At 43.6% G+C, this 19,274-nt stretch overlaps 1 protein-coding gene across 1 annotated transcript; it reads right to left on the bottom strand.

Annotated features, from left to right (window-relative positions):
- Positions 1 to 2,569: 2,569 nt before the first annotated feature.
- Positions 2,570 to 19,031, bottom strand: CHRNA9 (cholinergic receptor nicotinic alpha 9 subunit). Its single transcript, XM_066632918.1, has 5 exons — positions 18,608 to 19,031; positions 10,010 to 10,155; positions 6,865 to 7,019; positions 4,446 to 4,978; positions 2,570 to 3,135 (listed from the first exon to the last, which is right to left on the bottom strand). The coding sequence occupies exons 1-5, from the start codon at positions 19,029 to 19,031 to the stop codon at positions 2,570 to 2,572; spliced, it is 1,824 nt and encodes a 607-aa protein (XP_066489015.1).
- Positions 19,032 to 19,274: the final 243 nt, after the last annotated feature.

Here is a 19,274-nt window from a genome sequence, read left to right as displayed (position 1 = left end):
AAGCATCTGTGATCCAGCTGCAATATGGCTATTGCAAGGGCCATATCCCTTCATGGGTGAAAGCAGTGGCCATTTCACAACCCCTTGTCATCGATACACTGACACTCACTGTATGCTTTTTCTGTATGCTACTTTAACATTAGAGCTTGGTCCTTGAGGCTTGCATTATTCATAAGAATCCTGATACGGTTACAAAAGCCAAAACCGGTCATTAAGAATTCTATGTATCATTTACACAATCATCCAGATCATCTTCCTCCAGTGAGTTTTTGGGGTGCACAGCTGGGGGAAGAATGGCAATTACAAAAGTATGGTTTTCCTTCTGCTTGGATTCCACAGCAGCTTAAATTACAGTCTCATCACAATGGCCCCCATAATCTACAACAATTATGAAAATGGGTTTTGTTCCATGACCTCTTGACTGGGATCTCTTTTCAGTGTCACCCTGCATTTGTCGCTCTAGAATATCAGTTTGCCAAAACTACAAAAGGCAATTCACTTGGCTCAAGAGTACACTTAGCATATCCTTTCTAACTTGGGCCAATATGCGTTTTTGGAGCATGGCACATTGAAATCAGAATCCAGTTAAGCCATTTCTGTCCAACATTGCATATATACAACAGGGATCAAATGTGTACACCTGTGGGCTGGGCAGAAATCGGCTAATGTCATATTATAAAGTGGATACCAGTCTCTAGCTTCTGTCTAGGCAGATTACAAAGGGCAGACAGAGGCATCCAGATTAGATGCATATTATAGATTCTTCAAGGCACAAGTGGAATAAATAAAATATGCTAATAGCAGGGGAAGAGATGGTCTCAGCCTAACCTAAGTTGAATTACAGCCCAACCCTATGCTTGTCTACACAAAAGTCACATTATAATCAAGGGATCTTACACCCCAGTGAGTGTGCATAGGATTGCAGCCTTATTTGCGCATTGCCACAACCATCTTTTGGAGAGAAAATAAGAAAGATGAAAGAAAAAAAAGAGTTGGAGGGGTGGGAGGAGGACAGGATAAAGAGCTAGTCAAATCTAGTTGGACAAAAATTAAAACTTGTTTCCATATTGTGGATTGAGTTGAAAAGTGGGTCTTCAATCCAGAAAGATTCAAGGAGTCTGTTTCAAAACACAATGCTCTTTTATTATGCCTACTTCTGCTTTAGAAACCTTAACTGTACAGAAGTATCAAGAACGACAGATATTATCCCAGAGATGTTATCAATCTAGGAGTTTGTCATGAGTATCACAATGAACAGGATGTGGGGTATGATCATATATGGTAGAGCGATTGGACATGGCCTCTAATTTAAGTCCCGTTGCCATGTCGCAGCATTTGGAACTCCCAATACTACCTCTTTTCAGTGCCAGTGTTCACAAGTTTTATGGGGAATGATCAAACAGGTTCTAGCTGGGACATTGCCAGAGTTCAGAGACGTAGCTTATATTTTTTTTCCTAATCAGAGTCAGCTTCAGATTTCAAATGGCCATCAGCAAAACACCCTCTGTGAGCTCCTTCCTACCTGGGCTCCAAGAGAATAACTGCAACACCACCCTACAAAGACAATGGTACAGAAAAGGATCAGCAGTCTAAAGTTGCTAGCTTCAGACACTGGCCCTGTTCCAACTATCAATGAACTTGTTTATATAGTTAAGTAACATTTTTGCCTTCTGCCCTGTTGGATCTATTCAGAAAAGATAATCTCAAGTACCCAAAGACATGTACAGGATCAGCACCTTCTGGTGGATTGTTTGTCTTTTTTGTTTATTCACTTAAAAACATTGTGCGCATTATTATTCATTCAAACAACTATATCGTATCTGATTTTTTAAAAATAAAACTGTATGCGTGACACTATGGTGAGTGTGCTTCCAGACAGACTGGTTCGTGTATTTCAGAGTCTTCCTTATGTCTCTCTCTCTCCCTCCACCCCCATTCTCCTTCCACAAAGTACAGGGTTGATGTACATGGGATTATCACCACAGCAGGTCTGTGAGGCAGGTTAGAATGAGAGTCAGTAACTCACACAAAGCCACAGAGTGAGGTCAGTGAGAATTTTAAACATGAAACCTCCCAGAACAAGCCTAGCATTCTATCTGCTACATCAGTGGTTCCCAAACTGTGAGCCATGGCTCCTCAGGTAGTTGAGGAAACCAGCACTACAGAGTACCATCGTAGCAGGAAAACTAAACAAATACCATATGTTTCAAATACCATATGTTTCAATTCCGTAGTCCTTCGCTTGAAATTGAAACATATGGTATTTGTTTAGTTTTCCTAGTACAATTTACTACCAGTAAACATGGAGAGGATTGGATTGAGATTTTCAGTAGTAACCTGTTTATGATTCAAAGCAACTTTGAACAGCTCAGTTTATTTCCAAGTCAAAGTTGCTTTGAATCATAAACACCAATTCTAAATATACATGCTCTGCCCACAGTAGTAAACATGGAGAGGATTGGATTGAGATTCTCAGGAAAAAAAAAAAAATTCAATTCCTGAGCTAAGGGGTTTTGGTATAGCATTTTGGGAGGATGTAATTCAGCAGTGGTGCTGGCTATACTGGCGATTAAAGTGCTTTGCCAATTATCAAAACACTCATGAAAAAGACCATAATAAAAAAAATCCACATGAAGAATCTGTCCATGACTTTTGCTACCTTTTTCCACTCCACCCCTTTTGCATGATTTGCCCTCTGGCGTCTCACACAACTAGCGATATATTCAATATTCTTGATCAGGATTCTGTAACAGGAGCAGCAGCTAACGTCCCTTGCATTTTCACACTGGACTCCATATCCATCACTCATGTCTCCAGGCAGCTTCTTTTGGAGGTCACTGTCATTGCTTCTCATCTTCACAAGTGGTCTCCTTGCTCCTTCAAATCTGTCTTGCTCTTTTGGACACGTATCAATTTCTTTTAGCTTTGGGTGTTGTTCTTTCATGTGTTGTGAACTTGTGCAGCTTTCGCCAACGTCGTAAACAAAGAAGATCTTGGACATGTAGTCCAAAATGACCACCCTTGCCCATTGCGGGACAGGCTTGGCTCCTGAGCCACAGTAATGGATATTCATTATAATGATTGTCAGTGCAGTAGATGCTGTGATCATTGTCATGGTAGCAATGTAATATTTACCTACAATGCAAAAAAAAATAATTAAAAAAGAACAAACACAATAAAAATCACATCATAACAATGGTAAGCCAAAATTACCATGATGATTACAGCTACTTGGGTATTTCAATGGCTAGCACTGAATTTGCCATTATCATTGAATTTACTGGACATTGATCCTGATGCAGTATTTTATCTCCATTGGAATCTCAAGGAGATTCTGTTTCAAAAGGCAAAATTTTCTTTTAATTCAACAGAATCTTCCATTTATTGTGCCAACAGGACATAGGCTACATTGTCTCCCTTCCTCCCCCGGCCATGCTGGGAAAGCTTGGGATACGACAGTGCACTATTGCCCATGAAACATTGGCGCAGCATCCAAATAGGATTGGGCCTTAAATTCTGCAACAATACTGTATATCTGTAATGGAAATGTGCAAGATCCCTTGAGGAGATAGCATGTGGCGTCAACAGTGGCCCCTTGCTCTGGCAGGCAAGCACAGGGTTAACCCCAGGGCTCTAACTAGCAGTGGGTACACTACACAGCTGCAGCCACTAGAGGCAACCAGGTCATAAAGGGATAAAAGCAACACCTGAAGAAGGGAGAGTTTGGTGGGTGTTGAAGGAAGGAGCTTGAAGGAGACAGAGAGAACTAAACTGACGGATTACTAGACTGATGAGCTAATGGACTGGCTGTTGGACTAACTAATGGACAGATGGGTGAATGGATTTCTGAGGACTGTTGGAGACACTGGAGATTGGTGTGTGGCTACCATTCCCAAGACTTGCTGAGGAATAGGTTGTTGCTGTGGTGAAGCAACAACCTATGTGGTGTGCTGGAGAAGCTGCTGGCAGGGAGAGGAGGAAGGAGGACTTCTGCAGGTTGAAAAGGCAAGCTACCCTGATGGTGTGGTCCAGCAGTGCTGCAGTGCAGAATTAGGACCATTGTTGGGGAACACAGGGGAGCTAATTAACTTAAACTTAACTTAACTTAACTAATTAACTTAAAGTGGGCATAGGTCTCTAGGTGAAGCTTGGACTGGGAACTTGGCAAAACAATATCCAATATAAGGAAAAGCACACTGCATTTGTTAAGTGTCCTAGATACTGCAGTCATTCAAGAACCTAAGGTTTGGACTTCTTTTCAGTATCTCCTTTTAGGATTACATTAAAGGTTCCTAACATACTGGCTCAAACAGCTAAACTTTGAGTAGGAATAAAAAAGCTGACTTCCTTAGCAGGCAGTATCAGCAACAGCTTTCCTGTGGTCAGATAGTTTCAAGAGCACAACTGCTATTTGGAAAACAGCGTCTAAGAGCACAAGTACTTACCAATCAAAGGGACATTTTCAGAAGGCGGCATGCTCTCTGCGACCATTAGCTGAAACACAGTAAGGGCAAGCAGAACAGTAACTCCTAGAGACACTTTTTCTCCAGAGTCTGCTGGGAGGTAGAATCCCAGTGGAGCCAGAAAAGATATCAACAGACAAGGAAGCAGCAGGTTAAATATGTAAAACGACGACTTCCTTTTCAAAATAAGGGTGAATGTAACATCTGGATAAGGCTCAGAGCAGCAGCCATAGGTTATCACGTTCTTGACAGCTGGCATGCCATGAAGCTCCCATTCCACATCTTCTATAAAGTCTGAGAGATCGCCGCTGTCTAAAGAATTGAATATGTCTACCTGATTGCCATTGTAGGTCCACGAACCAAAAGTAAGATTGCATTGCTGGTTGTCGAAGGGGAAGTAAGAGACATCCACCACACATGAGCTTTTAGTTATAGCCGGAGCATCCCAAGTGATTTTCCCATCATATCTCAGTACAATGTTAGTGTTCACTGGCTCAGAAAAATCATCAGCGGCCCTAAAGAAACACACACACGCACAAATGATAAGCTGCAGCAGCATAGAAACTGAGGGCAGTCCCACATGAGGCTTACAGAGCTCTTGCTTCAATGGGGCTTGTGATGGGAACACCAAACCTACAAGCTGTCCAGAATGCTCCTTCATGTTAAAATCCCTCCATTTTCATTTATTTATTTTGAATTTTTATCCCACCTTCACACAATTGCCTCAAGGTGGCTATTAATAGAAAGACTTACAACTATTTAAAAACATAAAAACACAAATCAAACTAGCAACACTTCAATAGGTCCCCCTTGTTCGAACCTTCTTATATGTTGAACAAAAACCCCTAGTTAATATAGGGCATTTTTATACAAGTACTATAGTTTAATGGCCCAATCCTAAGAGGGCCTTACATTACCAGAACGAGTGTTCTGGCAGTGTAAAGTACTTTATGACGGTTGCAAAATGCAACATGCCTTTCAACGTGTCCTGGAAGTTACAAGTGCCAAGCACGCCTGCAGATAGAAGACACTCTCTGGCCTCAGGAAGTCAGTGGAAGGGGTGCAAAGGAGGTGGGGAGGGGATGGAGAGGGGGAGGAACAAGGCGGGGGTGGATTGAGGTTGAAAAGGGAGTAGTTTCGGTGGCAGTGGCATCACCAATATCCTATCACCAGCCTTAATTCCCAACCCAGATCCACACAGGTCTGAGCAGACCCAGTGGGCCAGCACAGGTTTACCTGTTCTGAACATCTGTTCTGTTACCCTGAGGTGGTTTCCAGGGCCTGAAACACCCCTGTGGGACACAATGCACATCCATCCACGCAGCTGCATTGCCACATAGGGAGTTACATAGGATTGGTTGTCTGATATGTTAATTTTTTCAGTGGAACAGAAAGTCTGCTATAGACATTTGTAATGTGAATGAATATTCCAACCAACATAGACTTAACATTGTCATTACAAACCCAACTGCAGCAAAAGCCCCTGACAGCCAGAAAGTATTTTGTTTCTGTTTTCTCTAAGCTGGCAAAGCAGTTACGGGGGAGGCAATCTGGACTGCAGAATGGGGGGGGGGAAAGAGGAGTGAACCCTTCTCCCCCCACACCATTTCCCAATGAAAATCCTCCCTCAAAGGTGCTGCTTATCTTAGGAGGGAAGCCATTATTTTCACCCATATGGTTTTTCCTTCTGGAAAGAAAGAGCAACTTCATGTGCAAATTGTGTTAGAAAAACAGCATGGGAGGAAAGAGTGAAAACACCCCCTGCCCCTGTGCTATAGTCTTGATCTGAACTGGGTTCCCCTGCATCTCCTACTTTTTCAAAAACAAAAACTGAAAACCAAAAGGCTGAACTGCAGGGGCACATTTTTTGTTGTATCTAGTTGTCTGATGATTCACTTTGAAATTCCATTAGGGGAAAAAAAAGTTTTGTGAAACAGAGTTTGCTCTGCCATTTCAAGTGCTTCTGGATGCCATAGGCTGCCAGATCCATCCTTGAGTGACTTTTAATCTGGGTATGGCACTGCCCTGGCACTTGTGATATTTTGCAACTGACTTTCCCCTGAAAAATTATTTGAACCTGCCACAGTTAATCCATCCTCTTTCTATTGTTGTTAGATCAAGTATGGTTAGGGATGGTTTGATCTTTACTGCAAGGCTTTCATCAAATTCCATCTCCCTTCCTAATCAGTATGCATACAAAAGTGCTGGGCAAATAATTGGAGATTGGGGTGTGGTGCTATTAGGATTGCTGCCCTACTATCCATAGACCTCCTTTTCCCCCAAAGTTCACCATATCCCAGTTTGAACATTGTTGAGGGAGGCTGGTGAGAGGGCACTCACAGACAATCAATGTTTCTTGCTTACCCATTTCCAGGTAACCTTTTTTTTCAGCCAGACTTACTTGTTGTAAAGGACAATGTCTGGTCTCCATACAAGATTGCTGGGGATCCGGATAGAATCCAGCCCATCATATTTATCTTTTTCCCACTTTAGATAGGCATCATACCAAGTCTGTCGAATCCATAAGTAGGCTGTCAAAATTTGGTTTCTCTCATCCTGCAATAGGACAGTGGGTCTAAATGTGTCTGTAATCAAGACACAGAGCATTTTTCAAAAATGTAGTCATTCTAAAAGAGAATATGTTGGTCTGCGGCAACAATGAGAGCTGACTCAAAGGGGGGGGGGAGAAGCCTTAAATTGTTATCAGCTTCATAACAGGATTATGGATTGTGTTTTATGCATTACATGATTCTAGATGGCAGCTTGCCACCCTGCATAAGCATGGTAGGAAGCTGCAGTCAGTCCTAATTCTCTTCCATGTCCACCCGTATAAAACATGAATTTGCAACCACATAGTTGTTGAATGGATGCATTCAGTGGTGTAGCTAACGGGGTGCAGGGGTAGCAGTTGCACTGGGCATCAAGCTTTAGGGGGGCAACAAGCTGAACTTGACATTAGTGACCAAAATTGTGAAAATCTTGTTATGTGTTCCATCATGTTATATATCATTGGAAAGGTAATTTAATGCTGAATGCAATGAAACAAACTGCATTGGAACATCTGTATTCTATCAAAAGTTGTGGCAAATTAACCAGAAGAAACATAACAAAAAGTAGATTTTCTTAATTCAAAACTGACCTATGAGACTGATTATTCTCAGAGCCAATGGCATGTTATTATGGTACTCACATATTATTGACATATTATCATGATACAGCATGAAACCAATGAGGAATTAATATGAATCAGCTCTCATTTCCATGTATCATAATACAGTTACCCCTGCTAACTGGGTAAAAAGGCACTTTTTCAAGTGGTGCCCCTCTTATATTTAGCAAGGGGAGAATAACCATCCCTCTTCACCCAGGGGCACACTTCTATTTATTTAATTTATTAAATTTGATTTTGCTGGGGGGGTTACAAATGTTCTTTGACCCCAGGTAGCAGATAGCTGCCTTAGCTATGCCACTGACTGGGGGGAGGCAGCAGAGCAAGTGGGTGGCGAGCTGCTTGGGGGAGCAGGTGGGTTCCTCCCAATTTTCACTTTTTAAAAAGCCCAGTTGTGACATCACTTCTGGGGCAACATTTTGAGCTTGGCACCGGGCTACACAATCATTAGCTATGCTACTGGATGCATTATACACATAATGTATGCATCATGGAGTGGCAGAGCACATGCTTGGCATGCAGATGGTGCCCTTTTAAATAGCTGGCATCTCCAGTTAAAAGGATCTCAAGTAGCAGGGCTTGGAAAGCGCACTGCCTGAGAGCTTGGAGAACCAACGCAGAGTAGACAATTCTCAGATAGGTCATATATTAATTGCCACAAACCTGACCCATTAATTTTAATAGGATTTATTTATTATTATTATTATTATTATTATTATTATTATTATTATTATTATTATTAACAGTAGGCATGACTAAGCTCCCTTCACTCACACACACTGGCATGAAAGCTGCTTCCCCATGGTGTATTAAAGTGAGTGAGAAAAGTGAGCCCAGCTTCAGTGTGAAAGACCCATCCAGTAAGTCTTATGGACGTGGTTAGAATATTCACATTTTCCCCAGATTGCACTACAGGGAAGGGGTGTGTGTGGGTGTGGGTGTGAGAGAGATCAATGTGTTTAGAACTGATGTGCCAAGGAGCACAATCCTATGCATGTTTACTCCTGCATGGGCAGGAGGTCAGGTCTAGAGGGTAGAGCCTCTGTTAGCCCGAAGATTACATCAGAAGGTCGCCAGTTCGAGGACACCGGCAGCTCCTTGAACGGCTGAGAATGGCGAGACCCTGAAGCAGCTGACAAGCCGAGCTGAGTGATTCCACCTGCTCTTGGTGTGAGCAAGAAGCGTCTTGGTTGCCCTCCATGTGAGAGATGGAGCTGCTTGTCAGCCTGCGTGGGAGAACTGGAGGCCAGAAGTGAGACCAAATCAGGAAGATCCATTCTGAAATGTTGTTGGTTCTTGAAAGAGAGAACCTTTATGATTGTCAAAATCCCCTTGAGGGATTTAGAAACACCTGCCTATGTAAACTGCCTTGAATAAAGTCAGAGGAGTAATCCGATGACCAGAAAGGCGGTATATAAATACCTTACTACTACTACTACTACTACTACTACTACTCCTCCTCCTCCTCAGAAGATTGTTCCATTGTGTTGAATGGGGCCTACTTTCAGGAAAGTGCATATAGGATTGCAGACAAAGCCTGATGTAATTAATCATATGACAAAAAGAAATTAACACACCTATAGTTCAACTAGAACTTCACTGTGTAATCAATAATTGCATAAGGGCCCAGTCCTATCTGACCTTCCAGCACTGATGCAGCCACAATGCAGCCCCGAGATAATGGAACAAACATTCCTTTGCCTTGAGGAGGCCTCCATGACTGTCTCCCCACCACAGGGAGCAGTGCATGCCCCATTGGCACTGCTGCACCAGCAATGGAAATCTGGATAGGACTGGGCCCTAAAGCAGTTTCCAAAACTCCAACAGGGGAGTTGGGAACCAGGTAAGTTTCCAACTGAAAACCTGAAGTGGCTTCTGGATCTGTTTACTGCAGTGTGGAGGCCCTCAAAGGGGGCTGTGAACCGCCAGGACCCTGCAAAAGGCCAGCCCTGCCCCCAGGAAAGTGCAAAAGCTCCTTGGTCATGGTGGTGCCATAATCACTGCAGCACAATCACTGCCATTCCTGCAGGGCCACTCCCCTTAAGGGAGAATGCCCTGCTTCAAGTTCCCCTGGTGGGACATGACCCACCAGTTTGGGAGCCACTGGCATAAAGTGTTTAGGTCAGATATTGAGTAATTGGAAAACAGAAGATATTATTGAAGTTATAATAGGGAAATATATTATTATTAATATTGCAATGCCCAAGAAGCTCAAGGCAGTATGCAAAATGCATTCTGATCTGTTACTTGAAGTAAAACATGCAGCCATTACATTTGAAAAACAGAAATTTACAAATGCCACTTTTATGCAACTGAAAGTTAGCAAACAATATATGGGACAAGTCCACCTTTAGAATATGGGCATTCTTATACTTACCATATCTTTAATTTGGAAAAGTGTGATCTGAAGGGTGACATTCAGCACCATGTCTGTGTCTTCTACTGGTCTAAGAGCATTTGAATAGTCTTCAAAAAGTTCATTAAAGAGCATCTGAGCATATTTTCCTTGTGCTGCCTCAGAACCTGTATAAAACAGAACCATTCCATTTTCACCTACTTAAGAAACAGTATTGATTGTATACTTAGGCTGCAATCCTATACATAGTTTCCTCAGAGTAAGCCCCAATGAAGACAACTGGACTTATTTATGAATAGCCATGCCTAGGACTGCACTGCTGTTTGGATTCCCAAGTTATTACAGGAATCTGTAATTCTTTGCTGGTCACCACACTACATGCATGCATTTGCAGGACATAATGTTTTGTCATTACTACAGAGCTATGTGAGCTGATTAAAATATTTGCAGCAGTATACAGCACATAAAGAAGGCAGGCTTGGGTGAAGCTATAACATGAATGAGAGGGATACTTTACTGAACAAGAGAGCATATCTAGACCACAAATTCACCAGGTTTAAACCCTTTTCTCTGTTGTGAAAAGCCCAGTCCCAAGGGCTCCTGGAACTGGAATCCTATAAAAGGGTTGGGATTAATATAAAATCTTCAGTAGCTCCCAAAACAACAACTACCAGGCTCCTTAGATGAAGACATGGTGGTTAAATTTATAATATTTAAAGTCTCCATCCACCCTGCTTCACACATCCTGCTGTGGAGAAACTCTCTTACCATGAAACATCCTAGCTGTGAAAAACAAAGAGAGACAAGAGATGCTAAAAGTCCAAGCACCATTCATCATGGAGAAATGTTGGTCCTGTGGGTGTAGCAAGAGAGGAAAAAAAAATTCAGGCAGCTCTCAAAGCAGTAGAAAGAGCAAAGTGTTGTACTTCAGAGTATTGTCTCTGCAGCAATGGCCAGCCTGTGTCTTCAGGAGCTGCAACTTGCCAGTCTTCCTCTGCTTTGCTGAGCAGGTATGTATCTGGTAACTTGAGAACTACCTGGTGAGTGGCACAGCAAAGGGATACCACAGTGTGATAGTCCTGGTAGAAGCCCTTCATGTTTGTAGTGTCACATTTCTTATCAACAAACTTGTAAAGCTTGGGTTCTGAGAAATGGGTTCTCAGAAATGGGTTCTGAGCTGTCTGTGACAGATCAGGAGAGAGATCTTGGGGTGGTGGTGGACAGGTCGATGAAAGTGTCGACCCAATGTGCGGCGGCAGTGAAGAAGGCCAATTCTATGCTTGGGATCATTAGGAAGGGTATTGAGAACAAAACGGTTAGTATTATAATGCCGTTGTACAAATCTATGGTAAGGCCACACCTGGAGTATTGTGTCCAGTTCTGGTCGCCGCATCTCAAAAAAGACATAGTGGAAATGGAAAAGGTGCAAAAGAGAGCGACTAAGATGATTACGGGGCTGGGGCACCTTCCTTATGAGGAAAGGCTACGGCGTTTGGGCCTCTTCAGCCTAGAAAAGAGACGCTTGAGGGGGGACATGATTGAGACATACAAAATTATGCAGGGGATGGACAGAGTGGATAGGGAGATGCTCTTTACACTCTCACATAATACCAGAACCAGGGGACATCCACTAAAATTGAGTGTTGGGCGGGTTAGGACAGACAAAAGAAAATATTTCTTTACTCAGCGCGTGGTCGGTCTGTGGAACTCCTTGCCACAGGATGTGGTGCTGGCGTCTAGCCTAGATGCCTTTAAAAGGGGATTGGACAAGTTTCTGGAGGAAAAATCCATTATGGGGTACAAGCCATGATGTGTATGCGCAACCTCCTGATTTTAGGAATGGGTTAAGTCAGAATGCCAGATGTAGGGGAGAGCACCAGGATGAGGTCTCTTGTTATCTGGTGTGCTCCCTGGGGCATTTGGTGGGCCGCTGTGAGATACAGGGAGCTGGACTAGATGGGCCTATGGCCTGATCCAGTGGGGCTGTTCTTATGTTCTTATGTTCTTAAAGCAAGAATAATAAGAAAAGCAGCAACAGAATTCCATAATGGAATTCCATTTAGATTCTATTTATTTTATAACTTTAAACTGTGTTTTATGTATTAAGTTTTGTAAGCTGTCTTGAGCTTTGGGAAAGGCAGGGTATATAAATGCTTTTTAAAAAATAAATAAAATTCTCCACTGTACCTGTTTTATTCATGTTTACCTTTAAGAATGGACCATTTCAGTATACACTAGGAGTGGCCAAACTTTTAATGTTGGGGCTCCTAGATCTTTAACAATGGTGTAGAGGAGGGAATTTCAGCAGGTGCAACTTGTCATCTGTGATATAACAAGTTGCACCAGCTGAAATTTGCTCTCCCACATCATTGTTAAAGATACAGGAGCCCTAGGCTGAAAGGTTGGCCACCCCGATATACATCATGGATTTCAATGGCATGACTCACTAAAAATGAAGAGGGGGAGACAGGGTCAGTTTTAAGCCAATTGGACCAATTGCTCCCAGTTGGGGGCCTCCCACACTAGGGTCAAAATAAAAAAATATTTTTACTAGATCATTTTACAAACACTAAAACAAGAGGTTTTGGATCTACTTACTTTTCAAAGGTAATCTACACATTTTGTTTGTCTACTTGTATGCCATTTTATATTCAAATTTTATTTCTGTCTCTCTAAGATTCTACAGACCTTGGGTGTGAAGCTGGGGCCCTGCAAAAAAATGTTTCCAATTGGGCCCTGCAGCTCCTAAAGCTGGCTCCGCAGGGAGACACATGTGGGACTGAGGCTGTAATCCTATTCACACTTTCCTGGGAGTAAATCTCAATGGGACTTACTTCGGAGTGGAGATGCTAAGGTTTTCCTGAGAGGGAAGGGAACCTGCGACATAATGGGTATTCAGAATAAACAAAAGCAAGAAGTGTTACAAATACACTGGCATCTAACCTTCATGAACCAATACTAAGGGCCCAATTCTAATTAATTGTCCAGCAGCCTCAATGCAACCACATGGTAAGGGAAAAAATGTTCCCATACCTTAAGGAAGTCTGTATGACTCCCTCCCCATCACAGGATGCAGTGCATGCCCCATTGGAAAGGTTGCACCAGCACTGGAAAATTGGATAGGATTGGGCCCTAAATTGCCACACAGGCTGGGTGAGTACAAAAGCAGTAGCAAAAGTGCTTGCCTCTAAAGAGAAAAGAGTTACAGGAAGCACACCAGCAGCAACAGCTCAGTTAAGCAAGCCTGTGCAAGAGAGGGTTTGGGTCCAATCCCATAATGGTGCTGCCTCATCAAAACTGAGTTCTGGATATAATCATGTATAGGATTATATAATCTTCTTGCTGTCTTGCCTTGCAGCTCCTAAGGACAGCCCTGCTGAGGCTGCTACCTCACAGGGTTGTTGTGAAGACACAAGAGGTAGGGAGCAATGGGGAAGGTGGGGGCAGGGGTGTCTGTCGATGTATGCAGATCAGGTTGTGGGAGAGGGCGGGATTGGCAATGAGTCCCCAATCACATGCTTCATATCTTTATGTGTTTATTTGGGTCATGGCACAAAAAAGGTTGAAGACCCCTGACCTAGGCCAAACTATGCCTGCTCACTCTGCTCAGGCACTGGCATGCTAGCTCACTGGAGAGTGTGAAGGTCTCTGTCCTGCCCCATCCCACATCTTGATTCATCAGTGGGTTTCCTTAGAAGCATGCATGCTTCTTTGTGGGTGAAAGTTAGCAAGAGGATGGTAATTCCCTTCCCTGCCCCTTTAAGAAAAAATAGGGTGCCTGGGAGTCTTTATAAGGAAGGTCTTGCTTGCTGAGTTCTGCAAAACCAAGACTCAGGCAAAGGCTAGCAGACTCCATTCTGCAGGCTGGTGGTAAGTAACAGGCCAAGCCCCATAGTTGTGCTTTCCCTGCCCCTGATTTTCTCCCCCACATTAGGTCCTGGTTTTCAAGGCAGCATGAGCAGTGCCCTCTCTATTCTCTCTTCAGGGTTTTGCCCCTCCAATATTTTTCTACATACCAGGGTATCTCATGGCACCACTTGCTTCTCTCTGGGTGACATGGTTTTGCTGCTATACTGGTTGCCCAGTATATCAACGTCAGTGTTAAAAGTAACAAGGTGGGGGGGATCTCAAGAAATAGTGGGAGTGCACAATTGGGACTTCCTCTCCCTCTGACTACATTGCAGTAGCCTGAAGATGCTTCTCTGAAACTGGTGAGCAGAATTAAAGTAGCTGCCTGCTCACCTAGGCTGGAACTTCAGCCCCACAGCACAACTGCCTTGCAGTTCTGTTGAGCACCTTTCAACTTGCCTAGGCCCAAACCTCACCTTGCTCTTCAACTAGATCAGGGGTCTCTAACCTTTTTGGCCAGAGGGCCGCATCAAATATCTGGCATGGTGTGGAGGGCCAGAAAAACAATTTAAATATAAAATATAAATAAATTAGACGCTCTCTGCAAGTACCTGGAGCCTCTTTAGAGCATCTATCCAGAATCGCAGTGTGGATTCCGAGCCAACAGGTCCACCACTGATATGGTATTCTCCCTTAGACAACTGCAGGAGAAATGCAGGGAACAACGACAGCCATTCTTTATAGCCTTCATAGATCTCACAAAGGCTTTCGACCTGGTCAGCAGAGACGGCCTCTTCAAGATTCTCCCCAAGATTGGATGTCCACCCAGGCTCCTCAGCATCATCAGATCCTTCCACAAGGACATGAAGGGCACTGTTGTCTTCGATGGCTCCACATCAGACCCTTTTGCCATCCGAAGCGGAGTGAAGCAGGGCTGTGTTCTTGCACCAACCTTGTTTGGGATTTTCTTCGCTGTCCTGCTGAAGCAGGCCTTTGGAACTGCAACAGAAGGCATCTATCTCCGGACCAGATCAGACAGAAAGCTCTTCAACCTCTCCAGACTGAGAGCAAAATCCAAAGTCCAGCTGAAATGTCTGCGTGACTTCCTCTTTGCCGACGATGCAGCTGTCACTACCCACTCTGCCAAAGATCTCCAGCAGCTCATGGATCGTTTTAGCAAGGCCTGCCAAGATTTTGGACTGACAATTAGCCTGAAGAAAACACAGGTCATGGTTCAGGATGTGGACTCACCTCCCTGCATTACAATCTCTGAGCATGAACTGGAGGTTGTCCATGACTTTGTGTACCTTGGCTCAACGATCTCTGACACTCTTTCTCTCGATACCGAGCTAAACAAACGCATTGGTAAAGCAGCTACCATGTTTTCCAGACTCACAAAGAGAGTCTGGTCCAACAAGAAGCTGACGGAACATACCAAGATCCAGGTCTACAGAGCTTGCGTCCTGAGTACACTTCTGTACTGCAGCGAGTCATGGACTCTTCGCTCACAACAGGAGAGGAAACTGAGCGCTTTCCACATGCGCTGCCTCCAACGCATCCTCGGCATCACCTGGCAGGACAAAGTTCCAAACAACACAGTCCTGGAACGTGCTGGAATCCCTAGCATGTATTCACTGCTGAAACAGAGACGCCTGCGTTGGCTTGGTCATGTCGTGAGACTGGATGATGGCCGGATCCCAAAGGATCTCCTCTATGGAGAACTCGTGCAAGGAAAGCGCCCTACAGGTAGACCACAGCTGCGATACAAGGACATCTGCAAGAGGGATCCGAAGGCCTTAGGGATGGACCTAAACAAGTGGGAAACCCTGGCCTCTGAGCGGCCCGCTGGGAGGCAGGCTGTGCAGCATGGCCTTTCCCAGTTTGAAGAGACACTTGGCCAACAGTCTGAGGCTAAGAGGCAAAGAAGGAAGGCCCATAGCCAGGGAGACAGACCAGGGACAGACTGCACTTGCTCCCGGTGTGGAAGGGATTGTCACTCCCGGATTGGCCTTTTCAGCCACACTAGACGCTGTGCCAGAACCACCTCTCAGAGCGCGATACCATAGTCTTTCGAGACTGAAGGTTGCCAATATATACATATAAATAAATTAGAGCTGGAACTTAGATGAGTGAATAAATGAATGGACTCATTCATTCAACCTCTCTGGCCCTCAGAACACCCTCCAGATACAATCAGAACACAGTTCTGGTTATGTTCAGTTGAGTGGGCCAGAGGCTTTCATGGGACAAGAGGTTGGCTGCAGGCTGTAAAGAGGCTTGTTGTGGGCCGCATCTAGCCCCTGGGCCAGGGTTTGGAGACCCCTGAACTAGATAATGCTATGTGTATGTGTGGGGACAGGATATATTTGTATCCACCTCTCTGTGGTTTATGGGGAACTAAGTGGACCAGAGGAAGTACCCCTCACAGATGCTTCCCCAAATCCTAATTCCAGACTTTCTTCTGAGGACTCAATCCTATCCAACTTTACAGTGCCAATGCAGCTGCAAGGTAAGGGAACAAATGTTCCCTTATCTTGAGAAAGTTTCCAAAACTGTCTCCCCACCACAGTATGCAGTGCACAACCTTGTTGGCATAGCTGAATTGGTGCTGGAAAGTTGGATAAGATTTGTCCCTTTGGGAAATTTGCCCTCCTTATGTTCTACTCATTGAGGGGTAATTAGGATAGAAGTCCTGTTTTTTTCCATTCTTTTTTTCACAGCCCTTTTGGCTTCCAGTGGGTCAGCCTGGGGGGCAGCTCAGGACCAGGATATAGGCAGAAATCACTAACTGGTCTGTGGATAGCCTCATTTTGCTGCCAAACTGGCAGTTTCAAGTGCAGTAGTAGAATAAGTGACCTATAACATTTTTTTGTAGTATAGCCCCAATCCCAAAGAGAAGTGTGCCAGCGCACCTGGAGCAGGAGATGTGTAATGCTGCTTGGAATTCATGGTGGAGGAATCTCCTTGACCCCATAATATAGTGAAAAAAATTGGGGCTGGTCATACTGTCTAACACAGCAGAAGAAATATTTTTCTTTCTAAAAAAGGGAAAGCAAACCTCTGTGTAGTGAAGAGAAATATTTTTAATCTTAATGCCATGAATATCCCGTTTCCAAACTGATAGAAATCAAAATCATTGTTTTTAAAAAACTGATTAGGAAGACCCCTATGCACATTTACTTTCAGGGCAAGTGTGAGTAGGATACTAGCCTTAGCTTTCAGTTCCAAATGTGTATAGGAAAGTGAGCTCTACTAAAGGAAAAAGAAACCCCAGTGGAATCTGCTTCTAAGCAAATCTTGAGGATAGGCCATAGCTGAAGGGGAGCAAAAAGCCACCACCTCTTCAGACTTCCTTCTTACTTTTTCAGCTCAACCCTAAAAGGTGTACAAATGTATTTAATGACTAGGTGGAGGTAGTTTAGTGTTCATTTTAAACTACAAGGAGTGATCAAATAAATATATTTTATAAGCCAATCTGAAAGAATTGGATTTGGAAGGCGTCCACAAGATCATCTAGTCCAGGGGTGCTCAAACTTTCTACTTTAGGGATGCTGGACCTTTAACAAGTGGATAGAAGAGAGAATTTCAGCAGGTGCAACTTGTCATCCCACAGATGACAAGCTGCACCTGCTGAAATAGAAGAGAGAATTTCAGCAGGTGAAATAGAAGAGAGAATTTCAGCAGGTGCAGCTTGTCATCTGTGGGATGACAAGTTGCACCTGCTGAAATTCTCTCTTCTATACACTTGTTAAAGACCCAGCATCCCTAAAGTTGAAAGTTTGAGCACCCCTGATCTAGTCCAACCCCCTGCCTGTAGCAAAACTGCTCCTAGGGAATTCCCAGCAGGTGGCTGTTGAGCCTCTGTTTCCCTCCAGTGAGGAAACAGAAACTTGAGTGATAAGTACATCCACCCTAGCAAGCTGTAAGCTAGAACCCCCACCTGGATATGATGGCAGTCTAATCCCACATTAACACCAACACCAATGACCCATTGTGTTTCCAAAAAATGGTGGAAAATGTGAAACTTCTAGGAGTTGGCAAGGAATGAGTTGCTAGATTATCACGAGGAAGCAGAAGCTACAGGAAAACCTCCTCTGGTTTGACAGAAGTTTGAAAACAGAGCTATAACACAAGCCGCTTAAGGTTCATTCTGTAAAAGACTTTATTGTAAATGTTGGTACATATTCTCCAAGAAGATGTGTAAACAGAAATAAAATAAGAACCAGGACCTAAGGCATTATGTTCCCACCATAAATTCAGAAGATCTACATTTAATGCATTTATACCCTGCCTGTCCCCCACACTGCTTATTCTGAGCAGATGTTTTATTTAAAAAATTTATGGCCCGATTTTCTCTTGGTAAGAGCAATCAAGGCAACATACAGTATTAACATCACAAAATTAAAATAAAAACAAGACAAACCTTAATGCAACACTGAATCTGTGGGATATTACAGGTCACATCAGTTTTCCAAATGTAAGCATTTCTATCCCTGAGGCATTCAGTCTCAGTGCACAAGAGTAAAAAAGAAATAAAACACAAACTTACAAATATTTGACTGTCTTTACAGGTTTATAAAAATTGTTCTATTAAAAAGCAAAGCTAAAAATCTGGCTTGTCTCAGAGCTAACTATCATGGCTGTTTGGACTGCTCTGATGTGGCCATCTCACCAGACGAAGTATCACTTCCCGAGGGAATCTATACCTCACTGCAGATACAACAGATCCCATCCAGAAAGAGTGAACATTGTACTGCTGTGGTGGGATACCAAGTAACTGCAGGGCTGAATAAAAGACTGCTAAGAAGCGTTCCTTGGACAAGAGCTGACTGTTGCCATATATGAAGAAAGGACCTTCGCTTCGTGGCCTTACTGCCAAGAAATTATGGAAGGCCAAAACAGGGCATACCCAGGACTCCCTTGACAGTCTCAGGTGAACAACAGATCTGTCCAATACGCGTCGATGAATACCAAGGATGTCGTCCAAAATATTAAAGTCACTTAACTGAAGGAGGTCTGGATTTGGTCTAGTACAATCCTCTGCTACAATCTCCTCTGGCCTCAGTGCTCCAAAGAAAGCCAAGATGAACACTGCACGAAAGAGCAGACGCTCATAGAAATTGCTGCACACTGTTTCAACTGTCCCCACAAGACATCGCAGCATTTCTATGGTTACTGGACGCCAGTTTTCCATTTCGGGTTGTCTTTGCCATTGCAAGCCTTGCACCAAACAAGAAGTCAAGGAGTCCTGAAGGGGGTCCTGAAAATTGAACATCCGGGAGATATACGAAAGCCCTGATAAGTTCATGAGAATCTTAGGTGAAGACATGTCCTGATGTTCAAGATACACCAAGAAACCTCTGATCTGGCTTGCTGGAATAGGCCAGATGGAGGGCAATTCATTTTCTTCTCGGAAAGCAACAAATAGGCGCAAACT

This window comes from Tiliqua scincoides, chromosome 6, assembly GCF_035046505.1.
Source record: "Tiliqua scincoides isolate rTilSci1 chromosome 6, rTilSci1.hap2, whole genome shotgun sequence".
Classification (NCBI taxonomy): Eukaryota; Metazoa; Chordata; class Lepidosauria; order Squamata; family Scincidae; genus Tiliqua; species Tiliqua scincoides.
This window is presented reverse-complemented; position numbering and strand designations above follow the sequence as displayed.

Excerpts from the sequence above, each read along its gene's own strand:
- CHRNA9 (XM_066632918.1), bottom strand. The coding sequence starts at position 19,031 with ATGGAAAACTGGCGTCCAGTAACCATAGAAATGCTGCGATGTCTTGTG. Across the intron at positions 7,020-10,009 it reads TTTTCCAAATTAAAGATATG|GATGAGAGAAACCAAATTTT; the intron begins GTAAGTATAAGA and ends GTCCTATTGCAG. Across the intron at positions 4,979-6,864 it reads GACATTGTCCTTTACAACAA|GGCCGCTGATGATTTTTCTG; the intron begins GTAAGTCTGGCT and ends GTGTTTCTTTAG.